The 21,821-nt window shown below is 33.0% G+C and overlaps 1 protein-coding gene across 9 annotated transcripts in view; it reads left to right on the top strand.

The window, feature by feature from the left end:
* The window catches only part of LOC105229710 (tyrosine-protein phosphatase Lar), a 907,083-nt gene that overhangs the window by 829,903 nt on the left and 55,359 nt on the right, over nucleotides 1-21,821 (top strand). For all 9 annotated transcript variants that reach the window (XM_049458860.1, XM_049458872.1, XM_049458887.1 and 6 more), the window contains one exon: nucleotides 10,303-10,495. In XM_049458860.1, coding sequence (XP_049314817.1) covers nucleotides 10,303-10,495 — 193 coding nt within the window. The remainder of the gene's footprint in view (nucleotides 1-10,302; nucleotides 10,496-21,821) is intronic.

Below are 21,821 nucleotides of genomic sequence, written 5' to 3'. Positions count from 1 at the left end.
TAAATTGACAGTCTGGTATGATCTTTCGTTTGTTGTAAACATCTGGCCACACTTCCTTCCAAATGAAGCGAGGTAGGTGGTGACGCCGTTACTATCAATGAATGGCGGTATGGATCGATGATAACCAACGTTTTATGTCCGCAATTAGAAAAAGTCGATCTTGAAATCCTCAGATTCCAATAAGACGGGGCTACGTGCCACACAGTGCAAGAAACAGCCGAATTATTGCAAGAAAGTTTTGGAGATTCGATTATTTCAAGAAATTGTGACACTGAATGGCCTACAAGAAGTTGTGATTTAACGCCATTAGACTACTATTTAAAGGGTTATTTGAAGTCATTGATCTTTAGCAGTAAGCCAGACTATCTTTAATCTTTTGAAGTTAATATTGGACATGCTATTCGTAACTGACGACTTGATTTAATGGAAAAAAGTGCTCAAAAACCAGGTTCATCGTATTCGTTCCTGCAAAAGAAGTCGTAATTTCACAATTTTCTCTTAGCATTATAGAATAGTAACCAAAAATAATTTTTCACAAAAACGTAATTAATAACATTCATTCTCCAAAATTTATTTTCGACATACTTTTTGGCGCGTAAACCTACAAACTACTTACCACCGCAGTTTTTGGCAAACATGTCACAAATTATCTAATGTCACTTATGAATTTAACCATATCATTGTTGCATACTTCGATGGCACACCCCCACTTTGACAGCTGTCAACATGATTGTCATTAACTAGGCGACGACAAACGCAAACAAATATGGTTTGGGTGCAAAGTCATCTAGCACTAAACACACACACACATGAATGACTACATAGACAAAGCGTATCTAATAAGTGTGTATGTATATGCCTACATACTTGTAAGTGTCACTTATGTCATACAAATATTTTAAATGTCAAATTCATACGCTGTCATGCGTGTACACGCAGCAATTGACGACATATGTTTGAAAGTGTGTGTGTGGGCAACTCAGTGATTATAATGTACATATTTGAGTGTTTGAGTGTTGTTCAGCTGACATTTATGACACTCATACCGTCATGCCATGACACTGATTTGCTGTGTTCAACGACATCACACATACGTTCACACCCATATGTACAGTTTAGAGCTGGAGTAGAAGCTGGCGGTGACATTGATAAAGTCGTCTGAGTCAAAGATTTATTTTTTGGCAACGTACATACACACACACACACACAAGTACATGTGTAGTTTTAAGTACATATACACATATGCATGTGTAGGAATGTCGTTTTAACTACACATACAGGAATATATGTATATATGTTTACATACAATAAATGTTGATCCTTTGTTGTAGCCTTTTGACTGCCAACTGCTGAGAATGCTTAAAAGTCGACAATGTCAGGCGGACAGCACATAATTTGTCATTTCAATTGCATACACGAATGAGCAAGTGCCATACAGCACTACTTACATAATTATATATCTGCAGTAATTAATGTTTGGTATTTCATATTTGAGACAATCGCACCATATTCATAGCCAAGCAAATACGTACCAAATATTTTATACTAAATGAAATTTAATGCCACTGTAGAGCATTTTGTGCCACCTGAATACATTCCAAACGGTTACTGAATTGATTTGCTTTGAACGTTTACTCAAGATCTTTCAATAAAATAACTTTTTTCGAACATTTACACAATACTCTGGTCTCTGAGGAGCAGTAAAGCGGCTGTGGTCCTTCCGTTCTTCAATCGTAGCGAATTGAGAAAATTATTGGACTGGTCTACTGCCTGGAACTCTCTATCCAACTCCAGTTTTAACCTTACATACAACTGCAGCGTTATTCACACAGCGATGACAGCATTAAGGAAAAGTTAAATTTGTAGCAATATCGTTTCTGAGTTCAATAACTGGAAATTCGAAGTTAGTTAGGGATTGCTTAATCTCACAATCGATCTGTTACTTTATATGACAGGTCATAACAGAACAACTGAGAACAAGAGGTGTTGCACTTCCAAGCCTAAGCATTCTCATCTAATTATATCAGTACTTAACAAATCTGAAGGAAAAATTTGGGACTGATGTGCTAAGAGGTCTGTGGAGATATTTGAGTTGTCCTAATTACAAATTTGAGTTCAAAAATGTTCCGTAATTTCTCGTTATTACGACATACGGGACTACCTAACCGAAACATATCCGTATTTTTATCCGAACAAAGACTGTAAACTCGTCAGCATTTCTTCAAAGAGGTTCTGATGGATCATTTTTCGTCTTGTAATCGTCTAGTAGACTCAAATTTTGCCTGATATCCATAATAATCTTTGCTCTGAAAATTGCTTGAGTAAGTTTTCGGAACAATTAAGCCAATAAAAATCACGTTTATTTCGTTCTGCATATATTCGCCGCCATTTGGCAATTTTCGATATTTTTTTTTCTTTCATTCGACGTACAATATCTTCTACGGATATTCTTTTAATATTTCAAGCTGTTTTAATTCGAAAAACTCGGCTTTTTAGGCTATTGTACTAAATGGGCCCTTTAAGCAGTTAGATACTCTTGAAAAGCCTGAAAAACAGCATGCAATTTTTTGGACACAAAGTCTCATAGAAAATCCAGTGGTCATGTGGAATTATTACGTATGTAATATTAACGCTAATTAATGGTATGCCAAGCATTAGCTTTAGCCATTTATATATAGTACATCTATTGAATATCCAAATGTGGAACAATAAGCCACACAACCGTTTATCTACGCTTCGTTAGCATTATGGTTATTATTGTTTTTGCTAAGCGCGACGCGAATGCAATAAATTAACATGACCTGCTATTGATGTGCATTTGTAATCGCTCACTCACAAACACTAATGCATATTAAGTGGGGGTTCAGTTTCTAATTTGCTGCTTTAAGTATATATATTTATGTTTATATACTTACATAGGTATGCAATTAAATACATGGGCAAATTGCAGTAATTAATGAATATCAATTGCCAACAGCGGCATTTAATGATGGGCACAATAAGTGATTGGTGCCATTTATGAACATAAATATACGTGGCGATAACAGTACTTAATTGTATATGTATTTGCATGAAAAGTGGTGCTCTGATAGTCCATAGTTTAAACTATATTTATAAATTAGAGAAAGTATATTGCCAGGGTCGTTTAATAAAAATAAATTTAAAAAAATTATACTGATAAAGTTCTGTTGCTAAACGGAATGCTCAGGGGACTTTTTTTTTAAAACCTTTTAAAAACTTGAAATGAAAAAATAAAACCCATTTTAGATTTTAAGATCGTATTTTAGTCAACATCAATCAGTGTAGTGTTTAAATATCGTTAGTGGTCTTCGGAGACGACGAGGCAATGGACTTGTTGACTGTTATATAAGAAAGAAGGTATATGACTTTGCTGTATGAGGTGTGTGTCTTTAATAAGATATTATTAAGTTGACCATTAATGGAGTCAATTAATAATAAGAAAAAGTAGAATGAACTTTGTATCTGTAATGAGATGCAACTAACTTCAAATAGTTGTAAGTAGATTGAACTAGGCACACATTTTCGATATCCATATTATTTCCATTAATAATACATGTGTAAACATAACCTAAAGTAGAAACAAAATATATAATAATAGTAGATTTTAATAGAAACTTATTAGAGCTAACTAAATTAACTTATTGCCAACAGAAAGATTGGAAATAAATCAAATTTAAAAGACAATTGTTTATAAAATTTGCTAATGCAATAACTTAAGTTCTTGAGAGACCTTATTTTTAATGGAAGGCTATAAATCCGGAGATACGGAGCGAAGCGAATGATTGCTGCCGCTCTTATTGACTACAAGAACCGGCTTTAATTCAAAGAACAAACGGCCATAGACTACTCGCCAAGAAATTGATTAAAGCCACACTTATTGACTAAAAGGCGCTACCGATTATAAAATATGTAATGGAAAATATCTTAAATTGAATATGTCTCCTTGAAAACTTACTCTCTCTCCCCTAATTGAATATATGAGAACTGAAAGACACATTGCGCTCAAAATTGCTCATCTCTAGCATAAAAACCCACACTAAATTACTATGGACAAGAGAGATATTAATTTTTAACAGAGTTGCCCGCTAAAATTAAATATACATTTTTGGTAAATGTATAATAAATTGGAAATTTGCTGTTGAGTTAAGGCACAGAGGTACTTATGGACTTATTCAAAGCTTTGAATTTGTGTTAAAGTATTATAAATATAGAGTTGCCAACCTGTTTACTAGTTTTTACTAAAAATTTATTAAATAAAAATTTTAAAAATATATGTCATAAACGTAGACTAAGTGAATTTCATGTAATAAAAATATATAAAAAATTCCTGTATAGAGTTGCCACCTTGTATGAAATACAAAAATATTTTTAATCATAAATATATGCAAAGAGTTTAACTAGTTTGAGTGAAAAAACAGAGCTTTAAATAAAATTATTCAAAGACTTGTGTTTATAAGCAAGTTAAACAGGGTTGCCAATGCCTCTAAATTACTGAATTTTCAAAAAAGAATCTTAGAATTCATTAAAAAAGGAGTGAGTTATAAATGTTAAATAAATGAATTTAAAATAATAAAAAATTAATAATTATATGTCTTATAAATGTTAAATAAATGAATTTCAAATAACAAAAAATATGAAAATGACTTAGAGGGTTGCCACCTAACATGAAATACAAAAAAAAAACGTTTTTAACGAAAATTAATAATTATGCTTTATTTTAGTGTTTGCTTACAGTTACTTAAATTATTTAAAATTTTTCATTTATATAATAAGCTCAAGGTCGCATCTACGAAAAATAAAACAATATCTATATATTATAATTCAAAAATACTGGCCGAACTTTGAAACCTTGTCACATGTGCCATATAAGCTTGATCAATAAATGTTAAACATCCTTGAAATGAGAGAAGAAGAAGCGGTTGGGTGCATATTTTTACTTGATTCGTAACTCTAATTAATAATGATTTTCTCTATGAGCTCAGTTGCGAAATTCGTGAGCAAGGGTTTCAATTTTTGAAGCTAACTCCAAAAAACGCCGAAATTTCTGTTTTTCTTAAAGCTCAATATTTCGAAAAAATCTGTTTGTTCCAATAATCAGAAAATACCCCATTTTACGATATATGTACATACGTTAGTATTACTTTCATAGCCTGAGCAATATATATTAAGTTTTCCACGAAACCTAGAAGAAAACGTTTGAGACACTGTAAAATATATAAACAAATAATCCATGTAACGACTGTATATGAACTAGTTCCTCACTTTTCGAAATATCGTTCTGATAATTTCTTCACTTCTTTTTCTCTACAAGAATCTGATCATTTCTCGGAACCGCCGATATCGAAAAAGCTCTTGAATATAGCTACAAACTAATCGATCTTGATATGGTCTTAGTATGAAATTCTTTTTCCGAAGGATATTATAGTTTCAGAGCAAGCACAATGTTTTTTCGTGTTCCTTTAATATTTTTTTATTTATTTCTAATTTTTTTTTTCATTTCTAATTTTTTTTTTTCATTTCTACACTCTAACCTAACACTGCCATATTAATTGTTCTGTCAATACACAGCTCCGATAATTACACTTGACATCCACACCTCCTTAAAATACTAGTGCACTAATCTTAAAACAATATCTCGCTTTCTTCTTTTGCAAACTGCTTAATTTCTTACGTAAATAATCACAATCACAATCACAATTGGAAAAGTCAGTAAACAACTAAACAGCTTTTCAATTGAAAAATCAACAAAGCAATCAAACAAAAGCAATAAACAGAAAGAAAATAATAAACAACAACATAATCAAGCACAACAACAAAAAGGCGCAATAAATAAAACACTTAAATGTGCGGAATAGTAATAAAACAACAACAGAACAAGTAAAGTGAAGGATGTGATGAGAAGGTATGAGTGAAATTGAGACGCACAAGTATGTGTGGAAGTGTATATGTGTTTGTTACTTAAGTGTATATGCGGTGTGTTTGGTCTATTAGGTGCTGATGTATAACTATTGTAAAGCGTTTTGCGTCGACTTGAATACTCAACACAGCCATAAATCGATTATCCTTAAACGTTTGAAACGCATTGAAAGCTGACTGCGAAGAGCAATAAATGTAGAAGCACCGGCAAGTGACTCTATGTCACCATTAATTTGCGACACACAAAGGCGCACCACTTACTTGTGCGGTGACTTACAAAGACACTCGCTCCGGCGACAGAGCAATGAGTTTAGTGACAGGACACACATAGAAACTGATGGCTGTTTATCTTTCATGCACTTGTTAGTACATTAAGGAGGGCGTTATTTTGCAAGTTGATTTTTTTTAATTTCAAATTTTGTCCTAAAAATGTTATTCAACGTAAAGAAGCTCGTTATTTTGAATTTAAACGGTGCCTAAGTCATTTTTCTTATCACATGTATGTATATCGCATGGGATTTTTATATATTTTGCCTTTAGCAAATAAACATAGAACTTTGAAAGTAAGATTTCCTAATACCAAAATCTTTTCTCTACAAAAAGGTGTTAATAATTTTTTCGTTAAAAGTCTTCCTTTAAAAGTTATACGCAGTTAAAGTTATACATCATAGATACTAAGCATTCAAGTAAAATGCCTTATGACTTCTGTGTTGCTCATACGACATGGTGTACTATATAGATACAGTACATTTGGTGAATAACTTTAACTGCGTATAACTCCATAAGTAATATTTTTATGGAAAAATTGTTATTAAAACCTTTTTTTTGTAGAAAGGGAAATTTTGTATTAAAAAATCCCTTCTTTAAAGTTGTAGAATAACTTTTTTGGAGATAAAAAATATACTGCAAAAAATCAAGAAATCTCATAATAAATATATATATCGAAAAACATGATCGAAAGACATGATTTAGGAAAAATTTTAATGGAAAATGAAGAGTTCACTTACACTAGATTATTTTTAAAGCAAAAACTGAAACTTCAAGAAAAAAAATTTAAAAAAAAATATTGGAAAAAACGAAAACCCTAATGTATATAAATATATACTCATATGTGCATATGTATGCATGTGTAGGTAATTTAATTAAACTGCTGCCTATTATATTACATGTGACTAAGTAAGTGTAGTCTACGCCAATATACATATATTTAGTTGTCTACGGACGCTTAGCAAAGACTGTTTGTAGGTATGTGCTCTTTTGACAAAGAGTTGTAATGTCAGCACACTTACCTATACATGCATTTATGTATGTGCGTAAACGCTTACATGCTATACATGCATTTGTGTATGTGCGTAAACGCTTAAAATTGAGCTGATTGTGTCTCGCCTAAAGTTATACCACATATAATCAACGTACAACAGCTTCATTATACTGTGGCTGCGTGGTTAAAGACAAATACACAGACAGGCTTGCAAATACGATTATTTATTTAAGTGTGGGCATCCTCAGAGTATTACTGTAAATGCTATTTGTAGGTACTAGTGCTTAGGAAGCTTGAAATTGACAAGAAAATAAGCTTTACCTAAAAGACGTTCTTGGATGAACTTGGATAGAAACTGACAAGATGTTAGCAAATCAGCGCTAAAAGTTCGGCTGTGGACTACAGAAATTTCTAGAGATAGGAAGGTGTTTTCTGACAAAATCTCAAGTGGATTTTGAACTAAAAACTCGAAAAAATAAGCCGTTGTAATGTTATAAACAAAGTTTAGTGGCAAAAACCGTTTTTCCATAATACAGTGGACTTAAGATTTTAACCCTTAAATATGAATTATAAAAATTTTCTTCTTGCCCTGGGCATCAAAACGTAAAAACTATAACTTTTGAACATAATTTGATTTTAAGCAAAAAAAATTTTAGGTAGATATTTTTTATTATATAAACTATCGAAATATGAAAACAGAACATCGATTTTATTTTCAAATTTCTTAACCTCAACTTACTATACAAAATCCATTTAAATTCCTTAAATATACTTTGCATCAAACGGCGTTATTCACAAAGTAACAGTGCTTTACAGAATTCTTCAAAATAGTTTATTATTTGCTGCAATCACAATCACATAAAGCCTTGTAATTAGCCATCTATCGATGTTCAAGCAACGTCTTCACAGTTAGTCATCTGCAAATGTCAATATATTTACAACCATCTTAAAAGTATTACCTTACAACCTTACCTTACCTTTGTTATTGCAGTATTTGCTTTTTGTTGTTACTATCACCTTCAACATCAGTCGCTATCAGTTAGCCAGTTAGTTGACATTTCAACTAAATAGGCATTTCGACTATTTGTCGTCGCTGAGGTTACACGACTGTGTTTGGTTTGATGGCGCAATGTTGCTTCTTATAGTATATAAAATGTAGATATTCACACACGTTGTTTCAACAACAATAACAAGAAATGAAGACACAAATTCGTGTTAGCACAGACGCTATTGGCATCAAGTAAACACGGGAAATTGATTAGATAAAGGTAGCGTAAGCGAAGTGTATGATACAAATGCTAACAACATATACAGAAACGTAAAATACATGTATGTATGTATATACAATTCTAGAGATATAGTTAACAACAGCGTTATTAAAAAATATGTACACCCGTACAAAAGCCTGTAAATTCATATATATAGAAATATACATACCTTAGAGGCAGGAAGCATTTACTAAGAAATATTTTAAAAGTTTTTTTCACCACGGATAAAGGGAATGGTTACTGGTGACGAAAAGTCAAGATCGTGGTAGAATCGTTGTAGTGTCTACAATCGGTTCCTGTCTGTGGCGAATCACTTTGCTGAAGAAAAATTCGCCTTCAACTTGCTTACAAAAGCCAAAAAATCATATTCTAGTCTCCTTTTTTTTACGTATAGTAAATCAATTGTCATTAATATTCAGTCAATAACTCATCACACATATTAATGTACCCTACCAATGAAAGCTCATTCTTGAGAAAATTTATGAAATATACATGTGATCTATGAAAGATCTTCGAAAACTCGCAAAAGCTCATACTTGGAAAACTTTTCAAATATTCGTAAGCTTAGTGAAAGCTCTGTGAAAGCTCTATGAAAGCTCGCAAAAACTCATGGTTGAGAAATTTGTCAAATATATTTATGCTCTCGGAGATCAGTCTCATGAAAGCTCTGTGAAAGCTCTATAAAAGCTCACAAAATTTCATCGGTAGGAAACTTTTCGTATGCTCTATAAAAGCTCGCCAAAGCTCAAGGGTAGGACACTTGTCGTATGCTCTATGAAAGCTCGCAAAAGCTCATAATTGGAAAACTTGTCAAATATACAGAATAGGTTCTAATACATTCTTCTTGAACTAATGCTTGTAAGTAACATATTTTTTACTTTAAATATTCTTCAATCATCTTAACTTTTTCATTTCTTTAAACAACAAAAATCTTATCTAAAACTCCCATCTTTACGTTTCTGCCTACAATGAACAAAAGAGCCTTACTATATATAGACATTCTATGCTATATATAGACATTCTATGCTTTGGTATTTCAACTATTTGACACGCCATACGCACATAAGAACATTTATATAAGCTCTCGGAACATACATATATACATATAAATGTAGGCACACAAGTATAATTTTCACACAACTCGAGCTCTAGCTATACAATGGCGGTAATATTTAAGAGAACAATCAGGATTTAATAATTGACCTATTGAACTCAATTGCCCAGGGAAAGAATGTGCATATGTAGACATGTATGGATGTGTAAATATATGTACATTGAGACACGCTTTAGTTTAATGTGGCTTTAGGAATGTGTGAGGCTTCGACAGGCGGAATTTTAAAACGAATATACAATACCTGAGTGCTTCCGTAGGTAGATACATATGTATATAGGTTTATGTATGTTCGTACATATAGAAGTATATATACATATATCCAAATGTATACACATGTGTGTAAATTCAAATGTTGCTACGGGCGTGTTAATCATGCATTCTGTGTAGGTCAGTCTCATTAATCAATTGGTGTGATTGCTGAACAATAGGCAGCCCTAACGAGCAATGGGGAGCTAAAAAATACTGGTGTGATTTAGGGGAATATTTGCATAGAATATATGTACATATATGAACACATGTACAATATCAGAATGCCTTTATTCAAATATATATACCGTATATACCGACTTGTATTTTATTTTGGTTGACCGCTGAATCAAAACCTTACCATGGTCTGCCAAGAGGACTAAGAATTACTTTACATATACATAGTTCCAATATGTAATATTATATCCATTCGTATTTATCTGATTAAACATTTCTTTCATTTCCTCCATTTTCAGGGCTACAAAGTCTATTACACAACAAATCCCAATCAACCCGAAGCATCTTGGGACTCACAAATGGTGGACAATAGCGAGCTGACAACCATTTCGGAATTGACGCCGCATGCCATTTATACGGTGCGTGTGCAGGCATATACCTCAATGGGCGCCGGTCCAATGTCCACACCGGTGCAAGTGAAGACACAGCAAGGTGAGTGTGTGTCGATAAATGAAAATAAAAAACTTTTGTTTTTGAACGGTGGACCATAGAATATTAACAAGAAATATTTTAGAAACTATGTTAAGCAAAAATTTTTTAAAGATGATTTTGAAAAGAAAACCTTGTCAAAACTGTTAAATTGTAACTATCAAAAATATGAAAGCACTTTCACAAATCATCACTATTAAAAGTATATATAATGTATGTAGTGTAAATTTTCAAAAAGTAAAATATTTACATTTTTTTCAAAATTGCTCCAAAATTTTCAAACGGTTCCTTAGAAGGGAGGTTTTAGTGTGACGAGAGTATCTGATGATACGGTAGAGGCATTTCCTCCTCCTCACCCGCGAAAAAAAAACAAATAAAACTTGGTTTAAGGACAAAGAAAATTTATTTCAATTTCAAAATAATTTTTCAAAAATTTTAAAATTCTGGAGCTTAATTTCTAAAAACAACTTAATATATTTATAAATATTTCGGAACTATTTTAAAATTGTTTTCAAAAATTCAAAAAATACCTACTACGGATCAGTAGGTCTATATATGGCGTGATGGCCGGCCATAATAAGCTACTGTAGTTGCCAAATTTTAAAACGCAAATACATTGATTTTTACTTTTTAAGGTTTCCTTAACTAACTAGCTGTTAATTTTGTTTGAAAAATTTCAGTGTGTACTCGAATTATTGAGACACCATCCCTCGTCCTTTTTTTAGACAAAATACAAAATATAAAGAAGAGTGCAGAATTCACTCATATAATAACTATAGGCTTAGACTATTTTTGATTTTATTATGATTTTTATATGATAATTCAAAAAAGTGGAAGTATTTTCGAATTATTTAGCCTAATAATTTTCTTCCCATATGAAGCACACGTAGATTATCCTACTGTTTCCAGTCACGAAAGCCAGGAAATCTCAAGTTGCACATGCAGTGAGCTGAGTGAGGAAATCAAAAATGTGCAAAACAAAACATCCCCCCGTTAAGACCTGATTACTTCCGTGGTTCTAAAACAGCTTCTTCCAATTCTATCGTAATTCAGAAACCAGAATACTATGTATCTTCCTACATTGCCACATCACTTTATTGAAAATATCGAAGCTTTTCCAGAATTTTCTCATAAAACGTTTCAATAAAATCATAAAACGAGAAACCATAATTCCAGCGCATTCGTTTGGGTTTCGTGCTACCCATTCTACGATTGGTCTAATCCACAGAATTACACACATTATTGAAAAAGTTTTTGAGAAAAAAAAACTCTGTTCTACCATGTTTTTGGTTGTCGCAAAAGCATAAAGAACTGCTTTCGACTGGTTTTACCAGCATTAAACAGCATTATGATATCATAAAATCACATTTATCATGTCGACTTTTCTATTCTTAGGAAAAGAAAAGCAATACTTCCACAAGGTTGAGTGTGGAGCCCTCTTCTTTATATTTAGTGTTATCCATCGAAAATAAATTACTTATCTATGAACAAATACTTATAGCGATATGGAGCTATAGTGCACAACTCTGGGGATGTACTAACGCAAAGAATAAGAAAGTCATCCAACAATTTCAGAAGAAAGCACTAAGACTAATTGTAAAAGTGCCTTGGTGGTATACTGTCTGTCAAGTAAGAGCGTGGTCCTGTTAATTTATAAAAAAAAAAAATTATTTTATGAAACTTTCAATAATGTGCCCAGTCACCACCGGCGACGATAATTGGCTCGGAGAGGCATGCTTTCTACTAACTTGACGGCGTATTCCAGTGGCAAGGATCTCCAGATCCGACGAATTTCGTAAGACAACTCCTTCAAAGTGTATGTGCGTCTTCCACGAAGCTTCTGTTTAATATATGCCCACACATTTTCAATAGGGTTTGCATCGGGCGACTGCGACGGCCAATCCAATGTAACGATGCCAGATTGAGTTTTCCGCTGAGTACAGAACTTGCTGCGGTGTTTAGGATTGTTGTCCTCCTGCAGAATCCAATCTTCATTTTTTCTAATAAACAATCGTTTGGCAGATAGCAATAAAGCCTTTTTGTAGCTTTTTATCATTTTCTCGGCATTTAGGTTGTCAGTAAATAGGTACAAAGTGCCGAATCTCTGCTTTGAGAAGCAGCGCCAAAGATGCACCTTTATTCCATGTTTTACGGTCCGCTGAACAAGCCTACTGGTGGAAGTTAACCAGGCTCGCGTGAGGACAGAACGTGCCCATATAGAACATTGTTCAATAAAAATGACATTTTCAAAATCTTTATCAATATTCTCATGCGCCCAAGCGAGTCACTTTGTCAAAAAGTTTTTCAGTCAACAGAGCCTTCTTCATTGTGTGCCACCATTTCAGATCATGAGTATGAAGAAGAGTTCGGATAGTTTCGTAGGATTTATCTAAACCTTTTGCCATTAATTTTGCGTGTCCTTGCCGCAGTGTTAAAGCAGGTTTCCGCGAAAACAGATTCACTATACTTTTTTCATTTTTTTTTGTTCACTTTTCCTATCGAACCACGTTCTGGTAAATCATCGACATCTTTAGCCACTATATATCGCTGTATCCACTTCTGTACAAATGCCTTCGACTTTCTCATATATTTCGCAGCCGCTGATTGCGACATTTTGGAACCTTTTGGGTGGATGCAAAGGAACACAGCTTCGCAGCGCGACGCGTACTTAGCACTCATGGCGTTTAACGTGATACTCTTTCAAAAGATAAAAGACAATGGAACCTTTGTTGACAATACATCAAGAACAAAGCTCCCTCTATCAGCTCGCGAAGGAATTAGAGCGAAATCTTTCACTAACTGTCGGTAAGGTCGACCACGCTCTTACTTGACAGACTGTACTTTCGAAAAATACAAAAAAATTTTAACAAGCCATAACCCCTTCAGTCCCTCAGAAATGCATAGGTATCCTTAAGAAAATAATAATAGTTATTTTATAATTTGCCTAACCACTTACTTGATGCTCAATATACTCAAAAATAACTCAAATTTATCAACTCAATTTGGTTGCAATTTACTAAGAGTCATCCAACCGCTTACACCAAATCCAATTCCAGCCAATAAAATTATATTCATATTCCACACATGTGACGCGCACAGCCAGCGCTGCATTTGCGTACGCACATCACCACACAATGCAATGCATACATTTAGCTGAGCTGCATCAAATGTAATATTAAGCCGTGTGCGATGAGCCGCATTTCGGGGCTGATGTCATAAAGCGATAATGATGCTTTAATGTGTGTTTTGTAAATGCATGTAATGCGTTTTGACGATGTAAATGTGTATGTGTGTGTGTGATAAAATTCGGCTGCGTGTGCGTTCGTGCGTGCAAGTTAATTGCATGCAATGCACGCAATTTAGTGTGAGTGCTTTTCGCATGCACGAACGCCTAAAAGTATGCAAGCATTTGGAAATATATGACAGACACATACACATGTGAGCCAACTTACAATGCAGGCTCGGTATGCATACATACATACATATATGTAATATATATAATTTGAAATGAAATGAAATGTGACACACACGCCAGCTAGCCTAGTTTGATGCTACAGCCATTGCCACATGACCCCTATAGTGTGCTACAATTGCATTAAAATGCATAACATCAACAAGAATGTTGACAGCCAACGAGTGTTGTTGGTAGCTGCTTGTTGTGCTGGCTGTTGCGTGAAGTTGTAATGCGGCTGTGATGCCTTATTGTTGCTATGGTAGTGTTTTTGTTGGCTTTTAATGTTTTTGCTGTTATTATTATTTAAGTCACAGTTTAAAGTGATAAACAAGAGATTTTGTGTATGTGTGTGTGTGCGTATGAGTTTTAGTTCAGTTAAGAGCAAATGGGCCAACTTGTTGTTGCAGCTGCTCTGGTGTATACGAGTGCTTGCTGAAACATACTTTTAGGCAAATATGCAGGCAAGCATACATAAATAATAACTGTCACATGTTAGATGTTTGTATACGCATGTGAGTATGCATATTATTTTCAGGCACACACTCACACGCACATACGTGCCACATTCCCACACTCTTTTCTATGTGTGCGTGTTGCGTGTTTTCGCTTTTATTACTACGACTATGCTGCTGCAACATTCAGCTACGTGACTTATAACAAATTTCCACACACTACTGCCACTTTCTTTGTCACTGCCGTTGTGGCATGCAACATTTGATGCCTTCTATTTGCCGCCATGCACATACCCGTACATACATGCTCAATTTCAAATTGCCACCCACAAGGCGTATCTAAGCAGTGGCCAGTCAAACTCTCGCCAAACCCGTCAGACAAATGCCATACTCAGTATCACTATGTATGTATGTATGTATGTATGTGTGCTGTGTGTAATGCATGCATGTATTGTGCTAAAATAGCAAAATTGTATGGAAAACACGTGACACTATTAAGCAATTATGTGAGAACATTTTGTAAATTGTTAGGCAGACAAAAAGCTTTTAAAGCTTCATGGCATTTCGGGCTAAATCGTTGTAGACAACGCATTTTATATTACTAAACGAAGTAAATTTTCATGCGCACGCACACATATACATACACGTTTATAGACACATACATAAACATGCTCTTATGTAGACGTATACATATACATACACTCATACATATATATGCATATAATATATGTATAGTATGTCATAGTCAAGCATAGCAATATTTCATGCACAAACTTAGCAAACAGTCCGTGTATATATGTATGTATGTACAACTTTTGGTTTCTACAACAATATTCACAAAATGCTAGCAAATTTACTGAAAAACAAAAGCTACTCACTTGTGTTGCTTTAAACCTCTAACACTGCTTGGCAAAGTACACATTTTTGCGACTTGTGGTCTGACCTTTTGTATTGTGGCTTAAAAATATGTTAAGTTTGTATTGCAGGTCAGGCTGTTGCCAAATTTGATATATTAGACTCTTGTAATGTTTGCGCTTCAGGGACTATATCTTCTGCAGATGAGCAGCTAAACAAAATGTTTGCAATTAATATATATTTTAGGTACTAAAATGTCAAAAATTTGTTCAAATCACTTTATATACTCGTAGAGGAGCTGGCGTCATATACACATGTTTTGAGATAAAGGCCATTTGCTTAAAATTTTATGTTGTCATGGTTTAGCGAAAAGGATTAATACACCATGGTAGATAATTTTGGAACGCAAACAACAAATTATAGTCGGATAGGGCCCATTAGAAACAAAATATAAAATAACATAAGATTAAGTAAATATACTTTGTGGTGATCTGAGCGCGGAAAGAAGAAGGCCAAGGCAAGAACTTCAACCATAGGATCGAGTACTTGGCAATAGTAGATTTGATTCACAGTTTTCCCCGGTGGAATGAATTCTTTGTGGACGATTCTTTGTGGACGGCTATCAAAAAAGGCAATAATCATCGTTTTCACCTTCGACTCATACGAGCTTTTTTCGGGTGGGACGCGCAGAGACAACCATTGTGAGCTTTGGGGTTTGCTTTCCGGGTCGTATTGGAAAAAACAGCTCTCATCGCCTGTAATAACAACAATTTTAGCGTACATTTCCGAAGCTGTTTCGCCCAATCTTACGCAAAATTTTATCGCGACGCGTTGCTCTTGATTTCGTTTTTCCATTTTCGTAACGAGCACTACAAACACACGTCTTCTCAACTTGACGCAGCAGGCGAACTAAACAAGCTAGAGTGATGGTCGGAAAAAGAGAAAGGGAATTTCAAGGTCACAGGTTTACCACAAGCGCGGCAATAAAATCAGTCTCAATACTTAATTGTCAAACCTCGTACATAAATTTGGAATGATCCCATCAGGGCATTGCTATTCTTGTCACGATCTTTTCCAAGAATATCGGTATAAAAACTGTCACGACCTTTACTAAAAAAATTGCAATAATTTATATTAGATATGGGATGTATGTGTTAAAAGCTGTAAAATATAGTTTTTTACTGAAACAATTATTTGTCACACTCCAAGTCAAATTGGATGAAATGTTGTTCTGTCTATAAGAAACATCTTCCAAAAATACTGCAAAAGACTGCAAAACTTTTTATATACTCTTATAAAATCTTTCACAGAGGTTAATAAGTAATTAAATCATGAACCATTACTTAGTAACCCCTATGAAAGATTACTGTTATATTTGATATAATTCAAACATAAATGGGACAGCTTTCATTACCATTTTTTAATAAATTTACTTGGAGAGCTAAAGGATGGTATTATTATTTTTTGAAGAGCTTTTTGTAGGTTTATACTAATTAATTTTCCTCGACAACATAATTTTAATGTGATGAAATTATCTTTCAAAATCTCTTCTTGTGATTATTCCAAATACATTTTTATTATTCTTTATAAAAGCATCTCCCGAGATCTGATATTAAGATATATCTGTATAATATCTAGTGGAAGTCTACTGACTTTTGTTGACTGTCTTTTTATTTAATTAATCCTTAACCAGCCAAGTCCAATAATGTTGAGGAAAACTGTGAGATTTTATTCGACTCTCTTTTAAGTTGTCTACAGATTTTTAAATATTATTTCCTAAATAAAATAAATTTATGGTATATTTAAGTAAAAACACAGAACACTCAAGATGGGTAATGGTGTTGCAAATAGTACGCTCAGTAGTCCGTTAAACTGAGCGAAGCGCACGAAACACATTCTTTACGGAACGTAAATTTCCGTAATAAAATTGAACGACTTCTAAAAGTCTTTCCATGCTGAAATACCAAACAATATTGAACAAAATAACATGACAACTTGACACGACTCACGCAAGATCTGTCAAAAACAGGCTATTGAAAAAAGTTCCTCTACTTGGATAAACCATCATAATAGTTTGCGTTGATTATCTCACATAAGAATCACATTTAAGTCCACAAAGAAGGCTCACTTAAACTTTGTATCTTTAAACTCTTTACCAATATTTGTTCGAATATACAATGCCGAATACGAAAAGCCCTCACATTTAGGTTTGTTGTAAACAGTTATAATACAATTTTAGTAGTAATTGTAAATTTCCTTTCAAAGGATATTGTAAAATATTTGAGTTGAAACAAAATATCTAAAAAGATTATAAAATAATAATAGTTATACAGCATAATTTTAATCGTAAATATAAATTACCCTTTAAGGGACTTTTTTTATTCTTTGAATTAGGCAAAATATGTCAACAGATTATAGTGTGATAGCAATTAAAACATGATTTTAGTAAATATAAATTTCCCTTTGACGGAAATTTTAAAACCATTGAATTGAAACAAAATATGTTATAAAATTATAATATAGTATTAATTACAGCTTAATTTTAGTAGTAAATATAAATTCCCTTTAGGGGAAATTTTTTAAACATTTAATTGGACACAAACTATGTTAAATAATTATAGCTATAATTATTATATAGCACGATTTAATTTAAACAAAAATTTCCTTTAAATTTCCCTTAAAGGGACATGTTTTTTAATACTAAAATTTAGTTAACTTGTATTCAGAGGCCTTTGTTCAAAACATTTGACTATTTAGTAAAACATCTTGCTATAATTTTATATACAATATAAATGGTTTTGAAATATTTAAATTAGTTGAGGAAAAACTCAAATTGAAATTTTATGTTGAAATGATTTTGCAATAATATTTGTTCGAATATACAATGCTGACTATGAAAAGCAGTCACATTTAACATTAAGCACCGCCACTTAACGCCGCCGAAAGATTATCATTTCGCATTGCACATGTTTGCAATCAATTGCTTTCCTTTACGCTGCACAGTTTGAAGACAATTTTTTGGCGCTGCTGCAAAACTACTTAACGAAATTCACACATATGTATGTATATATATGCAAGTATATTTATATACGGATACATTTACGTGTATGTGTTTGTGAAGTGTTGACCCAGGAGCAAAGTTTTAATTGTATCACGTTAACATGTTGTTAACACCAATGAAAGTTGTTGTCTGAATTTTCAGCAATATCACTGAGTGCGGCAGAGGTAAATGCCGTTATACAAACAAAAATACATACGTATATGAGTACGTGATTATACAAAAGTACTTGTGCAAATAATTGGTTTCAATTTACCCCCTAACTTTGAGTGTGAAAGAAAGTAAAAATTAAAATTTGCGTTTTAAAGCCAATGTAAGCAAAGAAGGCACATGAAAGAGAAGAGCCACAAGCAAATACGCTTCCATAAGTACACGTAACACATACTTGTATGTATGTGAATGTAGATGTGTGCATATTTGCATAGCGGTAGGACGCCTTTGGGATAAAAATGTTTAATTAAGCTCAAGTAGGTGCGTGCCGCAGTTGCAAGTAGTCATGCAGCGCAAGAAGATTAATTTTTTTGCAATATATACACATATACAATCCTATAAAGTTGCATTTATGTAATGTATATTAATCTTTATGTGTGTATAGCAAGCAGTTTGTATGGTTTTAAGTGCATAAGTGCATGCTTTTGACATAAAAATCAATGGACGCGCTTAAAGTTCGAAAAGAGCCGAGAGTACGTGTTTCGGCTGGAAGATTCGCTGAACAGGGTGTTGTTTTGGAAACACGGCATTTTGTAGCTGTCAAAATGAGTACATGTTTTTGACATTTATGCTGAGTATACTATGCTTACACTTTAGTTTAAAATAGTTGCACTGATTTTTTTTTAATTTTCTCGCGCTCTGAACGAATATTGAAATTTTTATATTTTCATCAACTCCATTTTTTTCTGGGTAGACTCATTTTTAATTCTGGCTTACTAGGCATGTAAATTGCCATATTTGAAAAAAAAATGCTGGAGAGATTCTCAAAAACTCTCCATAACTCTCTGCACTCTGATTTCGCTCCACTAGAAGTTGCTCTCTGCTCTCTACATTTTCATAACTAAAAACAGTTATGTAATAAATCGTAATTGCTTAATTTGAAGTCACAACACTGTTGGAGAGATTCTCCATAACTTTCTGGACAATGCTTTTGCTCTCACTATAAGTTACTCACTGCACTGAGATTGCCTTATTTAAAGTCAGAACAGTACTGGAGGTATTCTCCATAACTCTACACTGCTTTTGCTCTCACTAGAAGTTAGTCTATGCTCCATATTTTTTCAAAACTGAAGTTGAAATCCGACAATATCATCAATAGTTAGCGCTATAGACAAATACTTCACGATTTTAACGTTCCCTGCATCAATATGAGACGTCTTGTTACTAAACGGTTCCAGCAAGGCCGTGAAATAAGCCTTACTATCATGATATCATCATTTCAAAGCGACGACATTTTGTGAACCGAATGATATCAAAAGATGGGCCTGTCAATAGACTACTCAGTTAACTGTCAATCCACTACTCAGTATATGATTTGACTCTGTTGAACCACTATTTGTGGAAAGCTGCAATTTATCTTTAGAAACCAACCTTAGATGACACTTTTTCGATTGAAAATCAGTCCTATTGTAAAAAATTATGAAAAATGGAACTCACAGTCATAAGTCTTCTCCATAACTTAAAGGTTCGATGACCATGTGACTGAAACTTTATTGAAACACTAAATGTCATAAAATTTCCGAAGTACAGAAGCCTAAATTTACTAATTCCTTACGTTTTTCTCTGTCTCATTTCATAAAAAATTCCAAATCTCTCAAAATAGACCCATTATATGTTTCTCTGACAGTTATGTGCCTTTTCATGCGTGCCACATCTGCGCCACTTTAAAAATTGTTAAGTAAAAAAGTCTGTATTGTTTGAATTTACCGTGGCATTGCTGCTTCGATTACCAATTCTCATTTTGCTTGCGATTTCTTCGAGTATTTCTTTTTTTGAATTCTTTGGCTTGTCACTCATTCGCAACCATTTGTAAAAATTTCCTCTCTACGCTCTTAATTTTATTGCGTTTTTTTTCTTAAATTTCCATATTTTTCATTTCACTTCTTACACTTCTGCCACAACCCAATTATAATTCCTGGAGCATGTGATATTTTTCTCTGCTCCACTGTCTTTTAACATTCGTCCGTCGCGTGCTCATTGCCTTGCCTTGCGCAAACTTATCAGCCTTCAGTGTGCACTCTTGTTCGCAATTATGTAAGTTGACAGTGACAGGATGCTTTTTTATTTCATTTTATGTAAGAAAATATGAGTAGTTTTTTACTTATCACTGACAGCCACAGAAATACATTGGCTGTCACAACAAAAGGACAGCATATTTTCATGCGTTACAGCATTGCATTTACGTTCTTCATTGCTTTCGTAAATAATTTTTTAATTATCATTATTTTTTGTAAAATATCAAAAGTGCTTTAAAAATATTTGTCATGATCAATGCAATGCAAATGAACAGTAGCATGGAAGGAATTTTACAAGCACTATGTTAATTTAAGAGCTGCCGTGTGTGAAAAGGTTATGCTCAGGGAAATATAAACAAATAAATTCTCATGAAAATGTCCCATAGTGAAAATTTCCCTTCAAGGCGAGCTTAGCGGTATAAATGGTGATGACGTAAATCTGACCGAAAAAAATTAACACTTTTGATCTCGAAAAAGAGTATTCTTAAAATCTTTGAAACATTTAACAATTTAAACAGTTTAGCTTAAAAAAATTATTATTGGTATATGCATACCTGAGAAAATTAAAAAAAAAAATAACAAAGATCAAGAAGTGTTATTCCATGCCGCTAATGGGATTTTTTTAGCTATAAACAATTTTAATATACATAAATTAGTAGAAAATGTAAATTTCCCTTCGGGGGATATTTTATATTAAAATTGAAACAAAATATGTGAAAATGTTATATTTTATACTAATTATAACTTAATTTTAGTACTAAATATAAATTTCCCTTTAAGGGAAATTTTTAATATTTGAATTAAGCAAAATATTTTAGCAAATTTTAGTGGTATAATAATTATAGCATAATTTTAGTTAAATTTCCTTAGTAAAATTTCCTTTTAATTTTCCTTTTAAGCAAGTTTATGAAAAATTTGAAAAATATGGGGAAGCATTATATACATATGTAACAAAGTTTATATTTCAATGTCCACAGTGTTAAATAATATCCTTTCAGAAAATAATAATTATATTTTCCAATATGTCACACCTGGTAGGTTTACCGTTTGATGATTTTAGCAAATTATTGTTATTTACATACCTAAGTAAATCTTAAAATCTTAAATCATTCTGATAATTATATTTAATTTATTATATTTGAATGCATCTGATTATTATCATTACAAAAAAATAACACGTGCCAAGAAATGTTATTCAATGGCACTAATGGGATCAAATGCCCGTCAAACTAAAAAAAAATGTTTGTTGTAAACAATTATAATACAATTTTAGTAGTAAATGTAA

This window comes from Bactrocera dorsalis, chromosome 1 (genome assembly GCF_023373825.1).
Source record: "Bactrocera dorsalis isolate Fly_Bdor chromosome 1, ASM2337382v1, whole genome shotgun sequence".
In the NCBI taxonomy this organism is placed as follows: domain Eukaryota; kingdom Metazoa; phylum Arthropoda; class Insecta; order Diptera; family Tephritidae; genus Bactrocera; species Bactrocera dorsalis.
Note: the sequence above shows the minus strand (reverse complement) of the source record. Positions and strands in the feature narration are given on the sequence as shown.